Source organism: Pristiophorus japonicus, chromosome 22 (genome assembly GCF_044704955.1).
Source record: "Pristiophorus japonicus isolate sPriJap1 chromosome 22, sPriJap1.hap1, whole genome shotgun sequence".
In the NCBI taxonomy this organism is placed as follows: domain Eukaryota; kingdom Metazoa; phylum Chordata; class Chondrichthyes; family Pristiophoridae; genus Pristiophorus; species Pristiophorus japonicus.
This window is the reverse complement of record NC_091998.1, coordinates 59,701,475-59,716,011: the sequence shown is the minus strand read 5'-3', so window position 1 is coordinate 59,716,011 and position 14,537 is coordinate 59,701,475. Positions and strand designations below refer to the sequence as shown.

The 14,537-nt window shown below is 50.3% G+C and overlaps 1 protein-coding gene across 2 annotated transcripts in view; it reads left to right on the top strand.

The window, feature by feature from the left end:
• The window catches only part of LOC139235072 (beta-adducin-like), a 70,059-nt gene that overhangs the window by 30,580 nt on the left and 24,942 nt on the right, over positions 1-14,537 (top strand). For both annotated transcript variants that reach the window (XR_011588408.1, XM_070866204.1), the window contains exons 5-9: positions 3,921-4,001; positions 7,736-7,885; positions 8,861-9,004; positions 9,241-9,339; positions 11,124-11,300. Coding sequence is in view for 1 of the 2 variants with exons in the window: in XM_070866204.1 (XP_070722305.1) it covers positions 3,921-4,001; positions 7,736-7,885; positions 8,861-9,004; positions 9,241-9,339; positions 11,124-11,300 (651 nt within the window). In the remaining variant the exon portion in view is untranslated. The remainder of the gene's footprint in view (positions 1-3,920; positions 4,002-7,735; positions 7,886-8,860; positions 9,005-9,240; positions 9,340-11,123; positions 11,301-14,537) is intronic.

Below are 14,537 nucleotides of genomic sequence, written 5' to 3'. Positions count from 1 at the left end.
ACATCTGTAGCCAGAGAGGGAAATGATGGTCAGAGCCTCTGCTATTTCCTCTTTTGCTTCTCTTAACAGCCTGGGATACATTTCATCTGTGCCTGGGGATTTATCCACTTTCAAAGCTGCTAAGCCCCTTAATACTTCCTCTCTCACTGTTTATTTCATATAATATTTCACACTCCTCCGAGATAATTGCAATGTCTGCATCACCCCTCTCTTTTGTGAAAACAGAAGTAAAGTATTTATTAAGAATCATACTCACGTCTTCTGCCTCCACACACAGGTTACATTATCTTCTCTAATCGACACTTCTCTTCCTCTAGTCATCCTCTTGCTCTTAATGTAGTTATAAAACATCTTTGGGTTTTCCCTGATTTTACTTGGCAATATTTTTTCATTGCTTTCCTAATTTCGTTTTTAATTTCACCCCTGCACTTTCTACACTCCTCTAGGGTTTCTGCAGTATTGAGCCCTCGGTATCTGTCATAAACTTCCTTTTTGTCTTTATCCTACCCTGTATGCTCTTTGACTTGTTAGACCCACCCTTTGCATCATATCTCAAACCCAATCGTGGGAAGTGGAGTCGTGGCTTTAGCCTAGACTGTTCTTGAACCCATCTGACTCTGATCTTCCACACAGCTGAGCCTGGTGCTTGTACTGGAGAGGCTGGTCGGTGTACCAGGGGATATTGTGTCTGCCCACTCTGGAACTGTATGCACACTGTGCCTCAGCTTTATCCCTTAAGAGGAATGAGAGGTGATCCTATTGAAACGTATAAGATACTGAGGGGTCTTGACAGAATAGATGCAGAGAGGATGTTTCCCCTCGTGGGGAAATCTAGAACTAGGGGGCATAATTTCAGAGTAAGGGGGTCACCCATTTAAAACTGAGATGAGGAGGAATTTCTTCTCAGAGGGTTGTAAATCTATGGAATTCTCTGCCCCAGAGAGCTGTGGAGACTGGGTCAGTGAATATATTTAAGGTGGAGATAGACAGATTTATGAATGATAGGGGAGTCCAGGATTATGGGGAGTGGGCGGGGAAGTGGAGTTGAGCCCAAGATCAGATCAGCCATGATCTTATTGAATGGCGGAGCAGGCTCGAGGGGCCAAATGGCCGACTCCTGCTCCTATTTCTTATGTTCTTAAATTTAATGGTCACTTTTCACTGTTTGTTGTCTTCACTTTGTTAAAATATTGTTTGAATTTGCTTCTTAGGATTTCTCCTTCAGCCCAGCCAGAATGAAATGTAATCGCAGAGCCCTGGGACAGTACCAGACAGGATCTGTCTGTTTATGCAGGAGGAAAGAACACTTCCATCACGCTGACACATTCTATCCATTTAATCTCCTAAGTGGTAGTTTTTGCATAAATACTCCATGACCCTTATTGCAAGTCAGGCAAAACACCGCAATATCTGACAACTTCCGCTATTGAAACTGTCTGGAAGTTCCCCACAGACACTGATACCCTACCCCAGCAACACACAGCCCCTCTGATACTGTCTGATTGAGAACAGGGCTGACACAACATTCACTGCCTTTTAATGGCTGCTTGCTGATTGAGTAATGCATCAATTTACAGATACCGATCGCCTAAACTGAACCAGAATTGAAGCTGAAAAATAAAATTCTGCCACAACACCTATGGAAGTCTCAATTTCTACTGGTCCTGTCAGGCTCATTAACCTAAAAGTGATTGGACAATTAGCAAGCCACAAATGAACCTTCCATTCAGAATAAGTTCTATCCCAACCATGGACATGTACATAAAATGGTGTCTGCAGCGTCCATTAACTGCTCGAAAGGGACTGAAGAACTATCTGGTTAAGGACAAGATTGGAGTGTGTTAGAATATCGGCACAGATCAGTGCTTTCTAAACTGGTCTCTGTGGGGTCTCTGGTGTGTTGATGCACTCTATGGACCCCCTCAGATACTGATACACGTTCTGGGACCCCCTCGAGTATCTCAGCCCTTCCAGTGAACCCCTTTGCATCTTGAAAAACTCCCTCAAATATTGACAAATTCCCATGCTGCTGAAATACCGTCTGACTCTTGGACAGCCCGTAACCTAACTTCAGTTCCGTAGTGTCAGCTGTCCAAAGGAAATAGAAACATAGAAAATAGGTGCAGGAGTACGCCATTCGGCCCTTCGAGCTTGCACCACCATTCAATAAGATCATGGCTGATCATTCCCTCAATACCCCTTTCCTGCTTTCTCTCCATACCCCTTGATCCCTTTAGCTGTAAGGGCCACATCTAACTCCCTCTTGAATATATCCAATGAACTGGCCTCAACAACTCCCTGCGGTAGAGAATTCCACAGGTTAACAACCATTGCAGGGCATGTTTCTGCTGTAGAGCACAGCAACATTGTGTTAATAAGGCAACAAATAACGAAAAACACAGCAGTTTATGATTTGGGAGACCCCCCTCCCCGCAGATGCCCTCATGGCTCAGGAACCCATTTTGAAAACCTGTAGCTTAGATGGCCAAACAAACACTTCCTTTGCTCTTGTACAGAGAGTCTGTGGAATGCAGCAGGTCAGGGGTGAAGAATGTGAGTTGTCACGTCTGTCAGATCGATATCGTGCAGCTTTGAAGGTGAAAGAACACATTTGCTCAGATCTGTCTCGTTCAAGCGTTTGCCTGTAGATTCTTGCTTCCCTCCGAAGATCGATTGTACAGAGTGTGGAAGGAATTTTCTTATTCTCAATTCCCGACCTTGTTGTGAGCATCCTGCCCTCGCTGGCTACGGAGGCGGGGCCTCCCAACCATCTCCGTTGGATTTAGGGGTGGAAAATCTTATAAAAGGAAAGAGACTTGACAAGTCAAGGCCAATGCATGCCATTGAAGGTCAAAACCTCAAACGCAACTGTGCTAACTTCAGTTTTGTGCCATCGAAGGGTATATTATAATAGAATGATACAGCACAAACGGGGTCTATATGCTGGTCGGGTGGGAGGAGGCGTGCGTGGAGCGTAAACATCAGCACAGAGCGGATGGGCCAAATGGCCTGTTTCTTGCTGTAAATTTAATCTCAGTTTATAATACCGTTTGATGGTGGTTGAATAATGGTGGCATTTATTTCCCACCTAGATTTCCCCAAATAACCACCACCCTCACACAGTGTTCCCTCTATCCAGACTCTGTAGGACGGTCTGCATGGGAAAGGTATTACTAGCCTTAGTGACGGCCTAGTGAATCAGAATACCTGCTACTCTGGCAGTGGGCGGACGTTTGTTGAATACTGTTCCAAACATGCTTATCCTTCATGTCAAGGTGCGAGTTATGAGAAAAGGGATTGGAGAAACTTGGGGTTCCCACTCTCCAGTCCCACAGGTGGGCTTCCAGAGGGAAAGAAGATTGTAATAGCGTAGCAAATGTGGATCGAGAAAATAACTTCAAACTTGTGAGGGAATCAAAAACTAGAGGCCATCAATATAAAATAGCCACCAATAACTCTACTCGGGAGTTCAGGAGAAACTTTATCCAGTGAGTGGCTAGAATGTGGAACATGCTACCACATGGGGTAGTTGAGGCGAATAGCAGAGATACATTTAAGGGGAAGCTGGATAAACACATGAGGGAGAAAGGAATACATTGATGGGGTAAGATTAAGAGGGTGAGAGGAAGCTCGTGTGGAGCATAAACACCGACACAGACCAATTGGGCCGAATGGCCTGTGTCTGTGCTGTACACTCTATCTAATTCTATGTAACTAAATTGTGAGCATAAAGCGAGAGGACACGGACTCCGACTTCTTCACACACGGTGTGATTAACGCATGCGGTGGACTTCCAGTCATTGGATGCTGTAATCGGAGAACTTCGGGGATGGGTGCAGTAAGATGGGCTAAATAGTCTTCCACATCGTTGAATAACTTGTGATCTCACCTTACCTTTTCTTCTCTGTGTTTATCTTCAGCTGAGAGTTAGCAAAGAACAAGATCACTTTCTCATCATCCCCAGAGGTATTTCCTATGGGGAGGTCTCCGGCTCTATCCTGGTGAGTACCTTCATCGCAAGCAGTGATGGCCACCTTTAACCCTTCTCTCTCCTGGCTTCAGCTGTTACATTTCCTTTTAGCTTAACACCAAACCAAGGCCCGTTGACCAGCGAGTTTCATATAGGAACAGGAGCAGGCCATTTGGCCCATCTGATTGGCCATTTGTCATGCCAGCTCTTTATATGTTTAAACTCAATTCCCCTTCCTCCCACAGGCACGGTGGACCAAATGGCCTCCTTCTGTGCCGTAGCATTCTATGATTCTGTGATACCCTTCATCCCAAATAAATATCTATCTTTTACACATCTCAATTCGTTCTTCATCTGGGCCTTCCACATCCTCGTGGCCTTTCTGTGAAGAATTTTTTCTGGATTCACCATCAGCCAGTTTAATTTGCATTTCGGCCGTGGCTCAGTGAACCAGAAGATTGTGCGTTCGAGTCCCACTCCATGGACTTGAGCACAATAATCTAGGCCGGCACTGCACTGTCAGAGGGACCGTCTTTCGCATGAGATGTTAAACCGAGGCCCCGTCTGCGCACTCAGGTGGACGTAAAAGATCTCATGGCACTATTCAGAGAAGAGCAGGGGAGTTCTCCCGGTGTCCTGGCCAATATTTAACCCTCATCCAACATCTCCAACAACAGATGGTCTGGTCATTATCACATTGCTGTTTGTGGGAGCTTGCTGTGTACATTTTGGCCGCTGCATTTCCTACATTACAACAGTGACTACACTTCAAAAATACTTAATGGGCTGCAAAGCGCTTTGTGACGTCCTGGGGTTGTGAAACCTGCTATAGAAATGCAAGTCTTTTTTACGGCATCAGCATAATATCATCTGGAACTTTGATGAGATAACAGAAGGGGTGATGAAGATCATGCAGTTAGATGTATTTGATAAAGGCATTTGATAAAATACCTCATAACAGACTTATTCAGGAAATGGAAGCACATGGTATTAAAGGGACGGTGATAACTTGGACATGCATTTGGCTAAGGGATAGCAGGCAGAGACGAGCGATGAACGGCTGTTTTCTAGGCTGGAGAGCAGTATGTAGTGGGGTTCCCCAGGTGTTGGTATTAGGACCATTGATTTTCTTGTTATATATAAATGAGCTGGACTTGGGTATGGGGAGTACAATTTAGAAATTTGCGGTTGATACAAAACTTGCCAACATATTAAATAATGAACAGAATAGTATCAGACTTCAGGAGGACATAGACAGACTGGTGAACTGGGCAGACACATGGCAGATGCAATTTAATGCGTATGTGTGTGAAGAGATGCACTTTGGGAGAAACCACATGGAGAGGCATTATAGTGTAAACGATACGTGTGTGCTGCAACCTGCTAACATTTTACCCATGATGCTCAGCTGCAGTTCAATGTTTTTAACACCCTTGTCCAGCTTGACCAACTAGTCCATTTGGTCCCCCACTTGAATCTAACAGAATTACGCCGATTCACATCCAGGTCAAAACCCTGCTCTACGGCAGTGACTACACTCCCAAGTAAAGCGCTTTGAGACGTCCAGTGGTTGTGCAAGTCTTTATGTTTCCTGACTCAGTCTGAATTCAATGGGCAAAGTGGCATGTGGGTACAGATAAAGCTACTTTGAATAAGGGGACTTCATTCAGGAGTGTCCTGGTGGTCGGAAATCTGCTGATGGATCATCTCCTGATGTCAGGAACACTTCTGGGCAAGGCTGAGCTGATGGGTCCAGTTTTTATGAATTAAATTAAATCTTAAAAAAGGACTCTGAAATGACAATCTTATAATCCTGAAAAATATCCTATGAAATGTATCGAACACTCTTTTTAAAAGCTGTACTTGCTGCAACTGAACCTGTTGTGGCAGCGTGTCAGTCGTTCAGGTAGGCCGGAAAGCCTAACTACTTCACCCAACTTGGTGCCAGTCCCCGCTTCTCCCCACACCCGCACCTCCCCCACCCCTCACCCCGACCCCACCCCACACCCCTACCCCCCCACACCCCTACCCCTCCACACCCCTACCCCCCCACACCCCTACCCCCCCACACCCCTACCCCCCCACACCCCTACCCCCCCACACCCCTACCCCCCCACACCCCTACCCCCCCACACCCCTACACCCCTACCCCCCCACACCCCTACCCCCCCACACCCCTACCCCCGCCACACCCCTACCCCCGCCACACCCCTACCCCCGCCACACCCCTACCCCCCCCACACCCCTACCCCCCCCCACACCCCTACCCCCCCACACCCCTACCCTCCCCACACCCCTACCCTCCCCACACCCCTACCCCCTCACACCCCTACACCCCCACACCCCTACCCCCCCACACACCCCTACCCCCCCACACACCCCTACCCCAGCCACACCCCTACCCCCCCCACACCCCTACCCCCCCCACACCCCTACCCCCCCCACAGCCCTACCCCCCACAGCCCTATCCCCGCCACACCCCTACCCCCGCCACACCCCTATCCCCCCACACCCCTATCCCCCCACACCCCTATCCCCCCACACCCCTACCCCCCCACACCCCTACCCCCCCACACCCCTACCCCCCCACACCCCTACCCCCCCACACCCCTACCCCCCCACACCCCTACCCCCCCACACCCCTACCCCCCCACACCCCTACCCCCCCACACCCCTACCCCCCCCACACCCCTACACCCCCCACACCCCTACTCTCCCCCCCCACACCCCTACTCTTCCCCCCCCACACCCCTACACCCCTGCAACCCCCCACACCCCTACACCCCCCCCCATACCCCTACTCCCCCCCCCACATCCCTACTCCCCCCCCCACATCCCTACTCCCCCCCCCACACCCCTACTCCTCCCCCACCCACACCCCTACTCCCCCCCCCACACCCCTACTCCCCCCCCCACACCCCTGCTCCCCCCCACACCCCTGCTCCCCCCCCCACACCCCTACTCCCCCACACCCCTACTCCCCCACACCCCTACTCCCCCCCCCTACTCCCCCCCCCCCCACACCCCTACTCCCCCCACACCCCTACTCCCCCCACACCCCTACTCCCCCCCCACCCCACACCCCTACTCCCCCCCCACCCCACACCCCTACTCCCCTCCCCCCCACACCCCTACTCCCCTCCCCCCCACACCCCTATTCCCCTCCCCCCCACACCCCTACTCCCCTCCCCCCCACACCCCTACTCCCCCCACACCCCTACTCCCCTCCCCCCACACCCCTACTCCCCTCCCCCCACACCCCTACTCCCCTCCCCCCACACCCCTACTCCCCCCCCACACCCCTACTCCCCCCCCCACACCCCTACTCCCCCCCTCCCAAACCCCTACTCCCTCCCCCAAACCCCTACTCCCCCTCCCACACCCCTACTCCCCCCCCACACCCCTACTCCCCCCCCCACACCCCTACTCCCCCCCCCACACCCCTACTCCCCCCCCCACACCCCTACTCCCCCCCCCCACACCCCTACTCCCCCCCCCACACCCCTACTTCCCCCCCCCACACCCCTACTCCCTCCCCCCCACACCCCTACTCCCTCCCCCCCACACCCCTACTCCCTCCCCGCCACACCCCTACTCCCTCCCCCCCACACCCCTACCCCGCCACCAGCCCACCCCACCACCACCCCTCCCTATCATCCCCCACCCCCACTCCCCCTGAGCAAGTCGGCCTACCCGAGCTCCCTTTACGTTTACCCCCAATGCAGGTTAAAAATGTGCTACTAATGGTCACTCCGTCATTGGCAGGTGAAGGTGAACATCCTCGGCGAAGTGGTGAACCAGGGCAGTACCAGTTTTTCTGTGGACTGTGCCGGATTCAGCCTGCACTCGGCGATATATGCTGCCCGCCCTGATGTCCGCTGTATAATACACTTGCACACACCCGCCACCGCTGCGGTGAGTACTGGGAAATACCGCGAAGACCAAATGTGTGTTACCAACGCCAGGCTTGTTATTTAATGATGTGTGGAAACTGTGCGTCAAATCAGTGCAAGTTGTACGCCGTGCTCTCATGTTCATTGAGACCCTTACCCAGCACACAGGTATCACTCTCATCTTCGGTGTTTTCAACTGAAGCCCAGTCTCAACAGCTTTTATGTTTTATTTCATTTTCATCTCATGAAATTTGGTTCTTGTAAAGTGGTTCTCTCTCTCTCTCCGGACTGCCTGCCCTCACTAGCTGTGCCACTGAGAGCGCGGAGAGCCAGCCTGTGCCCAGACCACCAGTGATCCTTGTATCTGGCCATCAAGAGGTCCTGGGAACCACCAGGAATTACAACCAAGCCCCCACTCCAGGGTGCAGCGGCGATTGGGAGCTGAGCGAGGTGGGGATCAGACATAGCTTATTAGTGCAGCCTCTGGTTTACGGGACCAGTGACATAAACACTGCACCACCACACCCTATCACCCAAACTTACAGTTACCCCCAAGGATTCCCCTTTTTACAGTGTGCTGGGCTTGTCACTCATACAGTACAGCACACAGTCTGCAATAGGAACATAGAAACATAGAAAATAGGTGCAGGAGTAGGCCATTCGGCCCTTCGAGCCTGCACCACCATTCAATATGATCATGGCTGATCATGCAACTTCAGTACCCCATTCCTGCCTTCTCTCCATACCCCTTGATCCCTTTAGCCGTAAGGGCCACATCTAACTCCCTTTTGAATATATCTAACGAACTGGCCTCAACAACTTACTGGATATTCTGTATATTAATGTAATGATTTGATACTGGTATCTGGGCTGGCTACTACAGGAAGCATCTCTCTGGCTTTACCCTAGTCCCCCAAGGTATGAATGGCAGAACTTATTCCATTTATCGCAGTGTGGGGTGCTGGGCTCCTACTGAGCATTTCCTTCTGGCTTACAGGTTTCAGCGATGAAATGTGGCATCTTACCGTTGTCCCACGAGGCCTTGCTGGTTGGGGATGTGGCATATTATGAATATAATGGAGCCCCAGACAAAGAGGACGATAGGATTCAGCTACAGAAATGCCTTGGACCTACCTGCAAGGTACTTTACACAGTTAAAATGTTTACAGTGGGATCTTGCTCTTCACCCATCCCACGGGCAGCGTGTGACTGGTGCTGTGTTGAAGCAACGGTTGGGCACCCAATGTGCGGTGGTTGCCACACCCTCCTGTCACTGTAACACGCGATCTATGTATTTGCCAACTGACCACTCTCCGCAGTGGATGCAAGCGTTGGGATGTGCTGTCGCTGACTGCCTTGTTTATTTTGATTCCACAGGTCCTGCTTTTAAGAAATCATGGTGTGATAGCGCTCGGTGAAACTGTGGAAGAGGCTTTCTATAAGATTTACCACATTCAGTCTGCCTGTGAAATACAGGTAAGAGTTGTGTGCGAAATTCCCTTCTGATTCTGCTTTCGAATTCCCCTACAACAGGCGGTAACCCTCTTCTCATCCTACGCAATGAAATAAAACCCAACACGACGACAGAGCAAATCATTTATAGGGACAAAAAAGCTTGATGGAAATCAGTAAAGCCATCCACATGATCTCCACTTCCGTAAGTGGTGCAGAGTGTCAGGTTAGAGGCCTGCTTATCCACCAACAATGATGGACAGGAAAAGACCCCCCCAACCCCCCCTGGTCCATCCAGCCTGTCCCACACAACCGGGACGCCCCTGAGCATCACCCTATATAGCCCCCCATCCAAAACCATGTGATCTCTGGCGACAGGAGAAAAGCTAGATTAAAACCCAGGCCAGTTAGGGGAAAAGAAATCTGGAAACTTCCTCTCCGACCATTTGGTGAGACTAGTCCAGGAGGCTCTGGCCCCGATAATTCTGTGCATTAACCTGCCCCGGCCAGAAACAGGTCCAGCTATCGTTTGAAGGAATTCAGCAAATCCACCGCTCTGAATGGCAGCCTGTTCCAGAGGCCCACTGCTCTCTGGGGAAAATAACAATCTCCTGACCTCTAACCTCGATCTGGCCTTGTATAACTGGAGATTGTCACCCTGGTCCTCCTCAACCTGTGTAATTGGAACAAACTGCAACACAATCTATTCACTTCATCGGCCCTGAAGTCCTGGTTCCGGGCTTCCTGTGGGCATTTGCGTGAAAACAAGGGAACAGATGCGCACTTACCTTTAGCTCGGGCACCCACCAGCGATTGCAGTTTTAGGCCTAAGGTTTGCGCATCGGAGCACGTGCACATCTGAATGGACATAGAGCTAGAGCTAGAGTCACATGGGTGCTGGACACCCAATCCAGGTAAAGTATTTTCTCATTCATAATAATGGGAACTCAGTAAGTACAAGTTCCCATTATTATGAATGAGAAACCCCCCCAAACATCTAAACACAAATTAAAAATGTTTTAAAAGCACCCCACATATTTAAATTAAAGTTAATAAATGTGTTACAAAAAATATATATATTTCCGATTTGTTTTTAAGTTTTGTAATTATGGTTTAAAATAAACGTACCTTAGTGGGCAGGGTTTTTAACACAGTGTTTTAAAATTTTATTTTTATGTTTTTTATATGTTTTAAAACTCTTATGTTGGTAAAAGTAAGCTATGCGCCTGCTGTTACTAGGTGCAAGAGTTTTCAGGACATTCGCTGGGCAAGAGATGGGTAAATCCCGCAATGTCCCAGGCGAATGTCCTGGCTGAGGACGATCTGTTAAACCAGAGCTGGACAGATCAGAAAAGCCGGTTTTCGGCGCATGCTCATTGTGTACGGACTCAGGGAGGCTGGGATTTCAAGGTCATTATCTTATAAACCTCGATCAAATCGCCCGTAAGTCTAAAGTGTAGAGTCCCTTGATTGCTTTGATGCAGTAACTCAAGGAATTGGAATTTCATGTTGATAACTCTCGGGTATTCTGCCGATGGAGAAATTGAGATTAGCCCATTGCAAAAGGGTTTTCAGTAAACCTAATTAGCGGGCAGGCGACTTGCTCCCACATCCTTCCTAAAGCCCTTCTGTTTATCTCATCACCTCGCGTTCTCCTCCTGGCGGGGTCTGCCTCGGTCTCCGGCCTCCACCCTCCCCCGACAGCATGGGACATCTCTGTGCCTCGGGGCGCCAGCCCACGTGACATCACTCCCTAGCAACGTGCATCAGTCAGACGCAAGCGTTGAACATGTGCGCCTTGTTTGCAGGTCTCCTCCCTCTCCAGTGCGGGCGGCGTGGACAACGTGATCCTTTTGGAGCGGGACAAATACAAGCCCCACGAGATCGGCTCTGTGGGCTGGGCGGGCAATACGTTTGGACTAATGCAGAAAAGCCGAGTGGGTGAGCACGAGTTTGAGGCTCTGATGAGGATGCTGGACAACTTGGTGAGTGCAATGGACCCAATATTTAAGCTCTTGATTGGTCTTCCCTGTTGGGCAGTGGCTTGTAGAAGAGATGCTGAACACCGAGGGAGGTTTGTTATCACACAAGCAGCTATCAAAGTGTTGCAGCATATAACAGCACAGGGGAGTCGAGGGTGATGGGGAGCGGGCGGGGAACTGGAGTTGAGGCAAAGATCAGATCAGCCATAGTCTTATTGAATTCCGGAGCAGGCTCAAGGTGCCAAATGGCCAACTCCTGCTCCTAGTTCTTATGTATTTATAAAGATGGGAAGATAGAAAGCCTTTGTATTTATATAGTACCTTTCACAACCTCAGGATATCCCAAAGCGCTTTCCAGCCAATTGAAATGCAGTCCCTGTTGTAATGTAGGAAATGCAGCAGCCAATTTGCACACAGCAAGCTCCCACAAGCAGCAATGTGATAATGACCAGATAATCTGTTTTAGTGATGTTGGTTGAAGGATAAATATTGGTCCCCAGGACACCGGGGATAACTCCCCTGCTCTTCTTCAAATGGGATCTTTTACGTCCACCTGAGGGAGCAAAAGGGGGCCTCGGTTTAACATCTCATCCGAAAGACGGCACCTCCGGGAGTGTCAAGTCTTGATTTTTGTGCTCAAGTCCCTGGAGTGGGACTCGAACCCACACCTTCTGATTCAGAGGTGAGAGTGCTGCCCACTGAGCCACAGCTGGCACTGAGACGCCTCTCAGTGATTGACAATCCAGTCGAGAGGTCCAGACCGTAAAGCGAAGCGATGGAGGGGGCTTCCTGAGATTGAATTTTCACTTAATTGGCAAGCAGCTGGTATTACTTACATTTCACAGACCGGTACAGCGCAGGAGGAGGCTGCTCGGCCTTTGACAGAACACATTTGTCCCACACCCCTGCTCTTTGCTCACAGCCCTGCCAATTAGAGCAACGTTTTGATTTACGATAACGTTCCTCAACATGAGCTGAACCCTTCGATGTCACAAGTGTGCAGCCCAGCTGCACAATCAGTTTGGATCTTGCAGATTATGTGGTTTCACTTCCTATTCGTTGCGCAGGGTGCCTGGATGGGTTATCGTGCACAGGGTGACTGGGTGGGTTATAATGAGCAGGGTGACAGGGTGGGTTATTATTGAACAGGGTGACAGGGTAGGTTATCGTTGAGCAGGGTGACTGGGTGGGTTATTATTGAGCAGGGTGACTGGGTGGGTTATAATGAGTAGGGTGACAGGATGGGTTATAATTGAGCAGGGTGACAGGGTGGGTTATAATTGAGCAGGGTGACAGGGTGGGTTATTATTGAGCAGGGTGACTGGGTGGGTTATAATGAGTAGGGTGACAGGATGGGTTATAATTGAGCAGGGTGACAGGGTGGGTTATTATTGAGCAGGGTGACAGGGTGGGTTATTATTGCCCAGCATCTGACCACATTTATTTTTAACTGGTTGACATCAGCATTAAAATAGCACATCACCAAACTACCCATTAACCTTTGCGTTAGCGGAGGAGGGTGCATTGTCCCTGAGTTATATGGGGGAGGATTGTGGGATTTGTCCACCGCGTTTTACACCTTCTATTAGGAAGGTGTTATTTTTACACAGCGACACTCTCTGGGGAGATCGTGATTGAAAATGGATCCAAATTAAGAGCAACTGCCCCTCTTTCATTTGTATTTTCACATCATTGTAACTCGCTCGTAAGGGAGAGGAAGAAAGCCGTTACAAAGTGGTAGCTTTTAAGGTGAGCGCTGTCTGGGGCACAAACACTGAGGGGCCAGAGTGACAGGCAGTATAGAGGGAAATAAATACGGTATGTTGATTACAGAAAGCGCCACGCTGGTTTAAACTTGCCCTCATTCTCTGCGCGCTGTAGGAGCCTTTCGGTTTTTAAAAAACATGCCAAAGTAAGAGAAGTGTTATGAGCATCAGCCTGTAGCTCGGCCGTGACCGTTCATCACGTGTGAGGCGAGGTGTTGAGTCTCGGTGCGCTATTCGCCCAGACAAGGCACCACCGTCCAGTCCAATCCTGTCCTCACGCACGGACACGTGGGGGGAGTTTTAAAACCCCTCACGAAGGCGGGAGAGGGTCGAGTCGGAGGGTAGGATAGTGTTAAATTGGTAAATTTATGAAACCCGACCCTAACTCGCCACAAACGCACCTATTTCTGGGTTAACTGCGCTGGGTTTGAACGCGGCCGAGCGACTCGACCTGGAGAGGCGGGTCAGTCATTATAATATTTAAATCAGGCTCCGTGCCTCAGACTTTGGGAGACATGTGGATTAACCGGCTGCGGGCCGCATTTCCCAGGGCGCGGGAAACCCGGCAGCTGAACAGCCAGATCCAGTGGGTAAGTGCTTTTCTAGCCAGAGCGCTTCCCACTCCCCCTCTTCCCTCCCTCCCCCCCCCCCCCCCGGCCCCTACAAGCAAATCTGCTGCTGCGATCTATCGTGCCCACCCTCCCACCAACTTTCCCGACTGCCTGGGCCATCCCCAAGGCTCTCCCTTCCACCGCTGGCTTTCCAGCCCGGCATGGGAATGAGATCCTGCCGTTAAATACAGGCAGGTTTCTGGGTTTCCCCGCCGTACATACGTTCCGTGAATATCAGGGCCACCGTTTCCTGGATTGACTGCGCGGCGGACCATGTTGGGAATCAGCGGATCGCGAACAGAGCAGGGGGGGCGGGCCTGGGGTCAGCCAGCACCATGGGTCAGTACCACCCTGTGGGCTCCAGCACCCCGGGGTCATGGGAGCGATATTGCTATCCAAGGGACAAAAATAGTACTGTAATGTGCTCGAGGTGGACAATGTGGAGGCAGCGGAGAAGCTGTGATTGTTCTCCTGGCAGCAGAGACGGCTAAGGGGAGGTTTATTATGAAGGGTTTGGATAGAGTAGACAGGGAGAAATTGTTTCCTTTTGGCAGGAGGATCGGAAAATGGGGAACAAATCTGGGGAGATTGAGGGAATATTTTTTACGCAGTGAGTTGTCATGACCTGGAACGCGCTGCCTGAAAGGCTGCTGGAAGCAAATTCAAGAGTAACTTTCAAAAGTGAATCGGATCAATACTTGAATAGGAAAAATTTACAAGAATAGGTGGAAAGAGCGGGGGTGTGGGACTAATGGGATCGCTCTGTCACAGAGCAGCCACAGGCACTATAGGATTCTATGAGCAATCAGAAGAGGGTCATCTTATTTGGATTTTGATGCTTATTTCCGAGACTTGGAGAAACA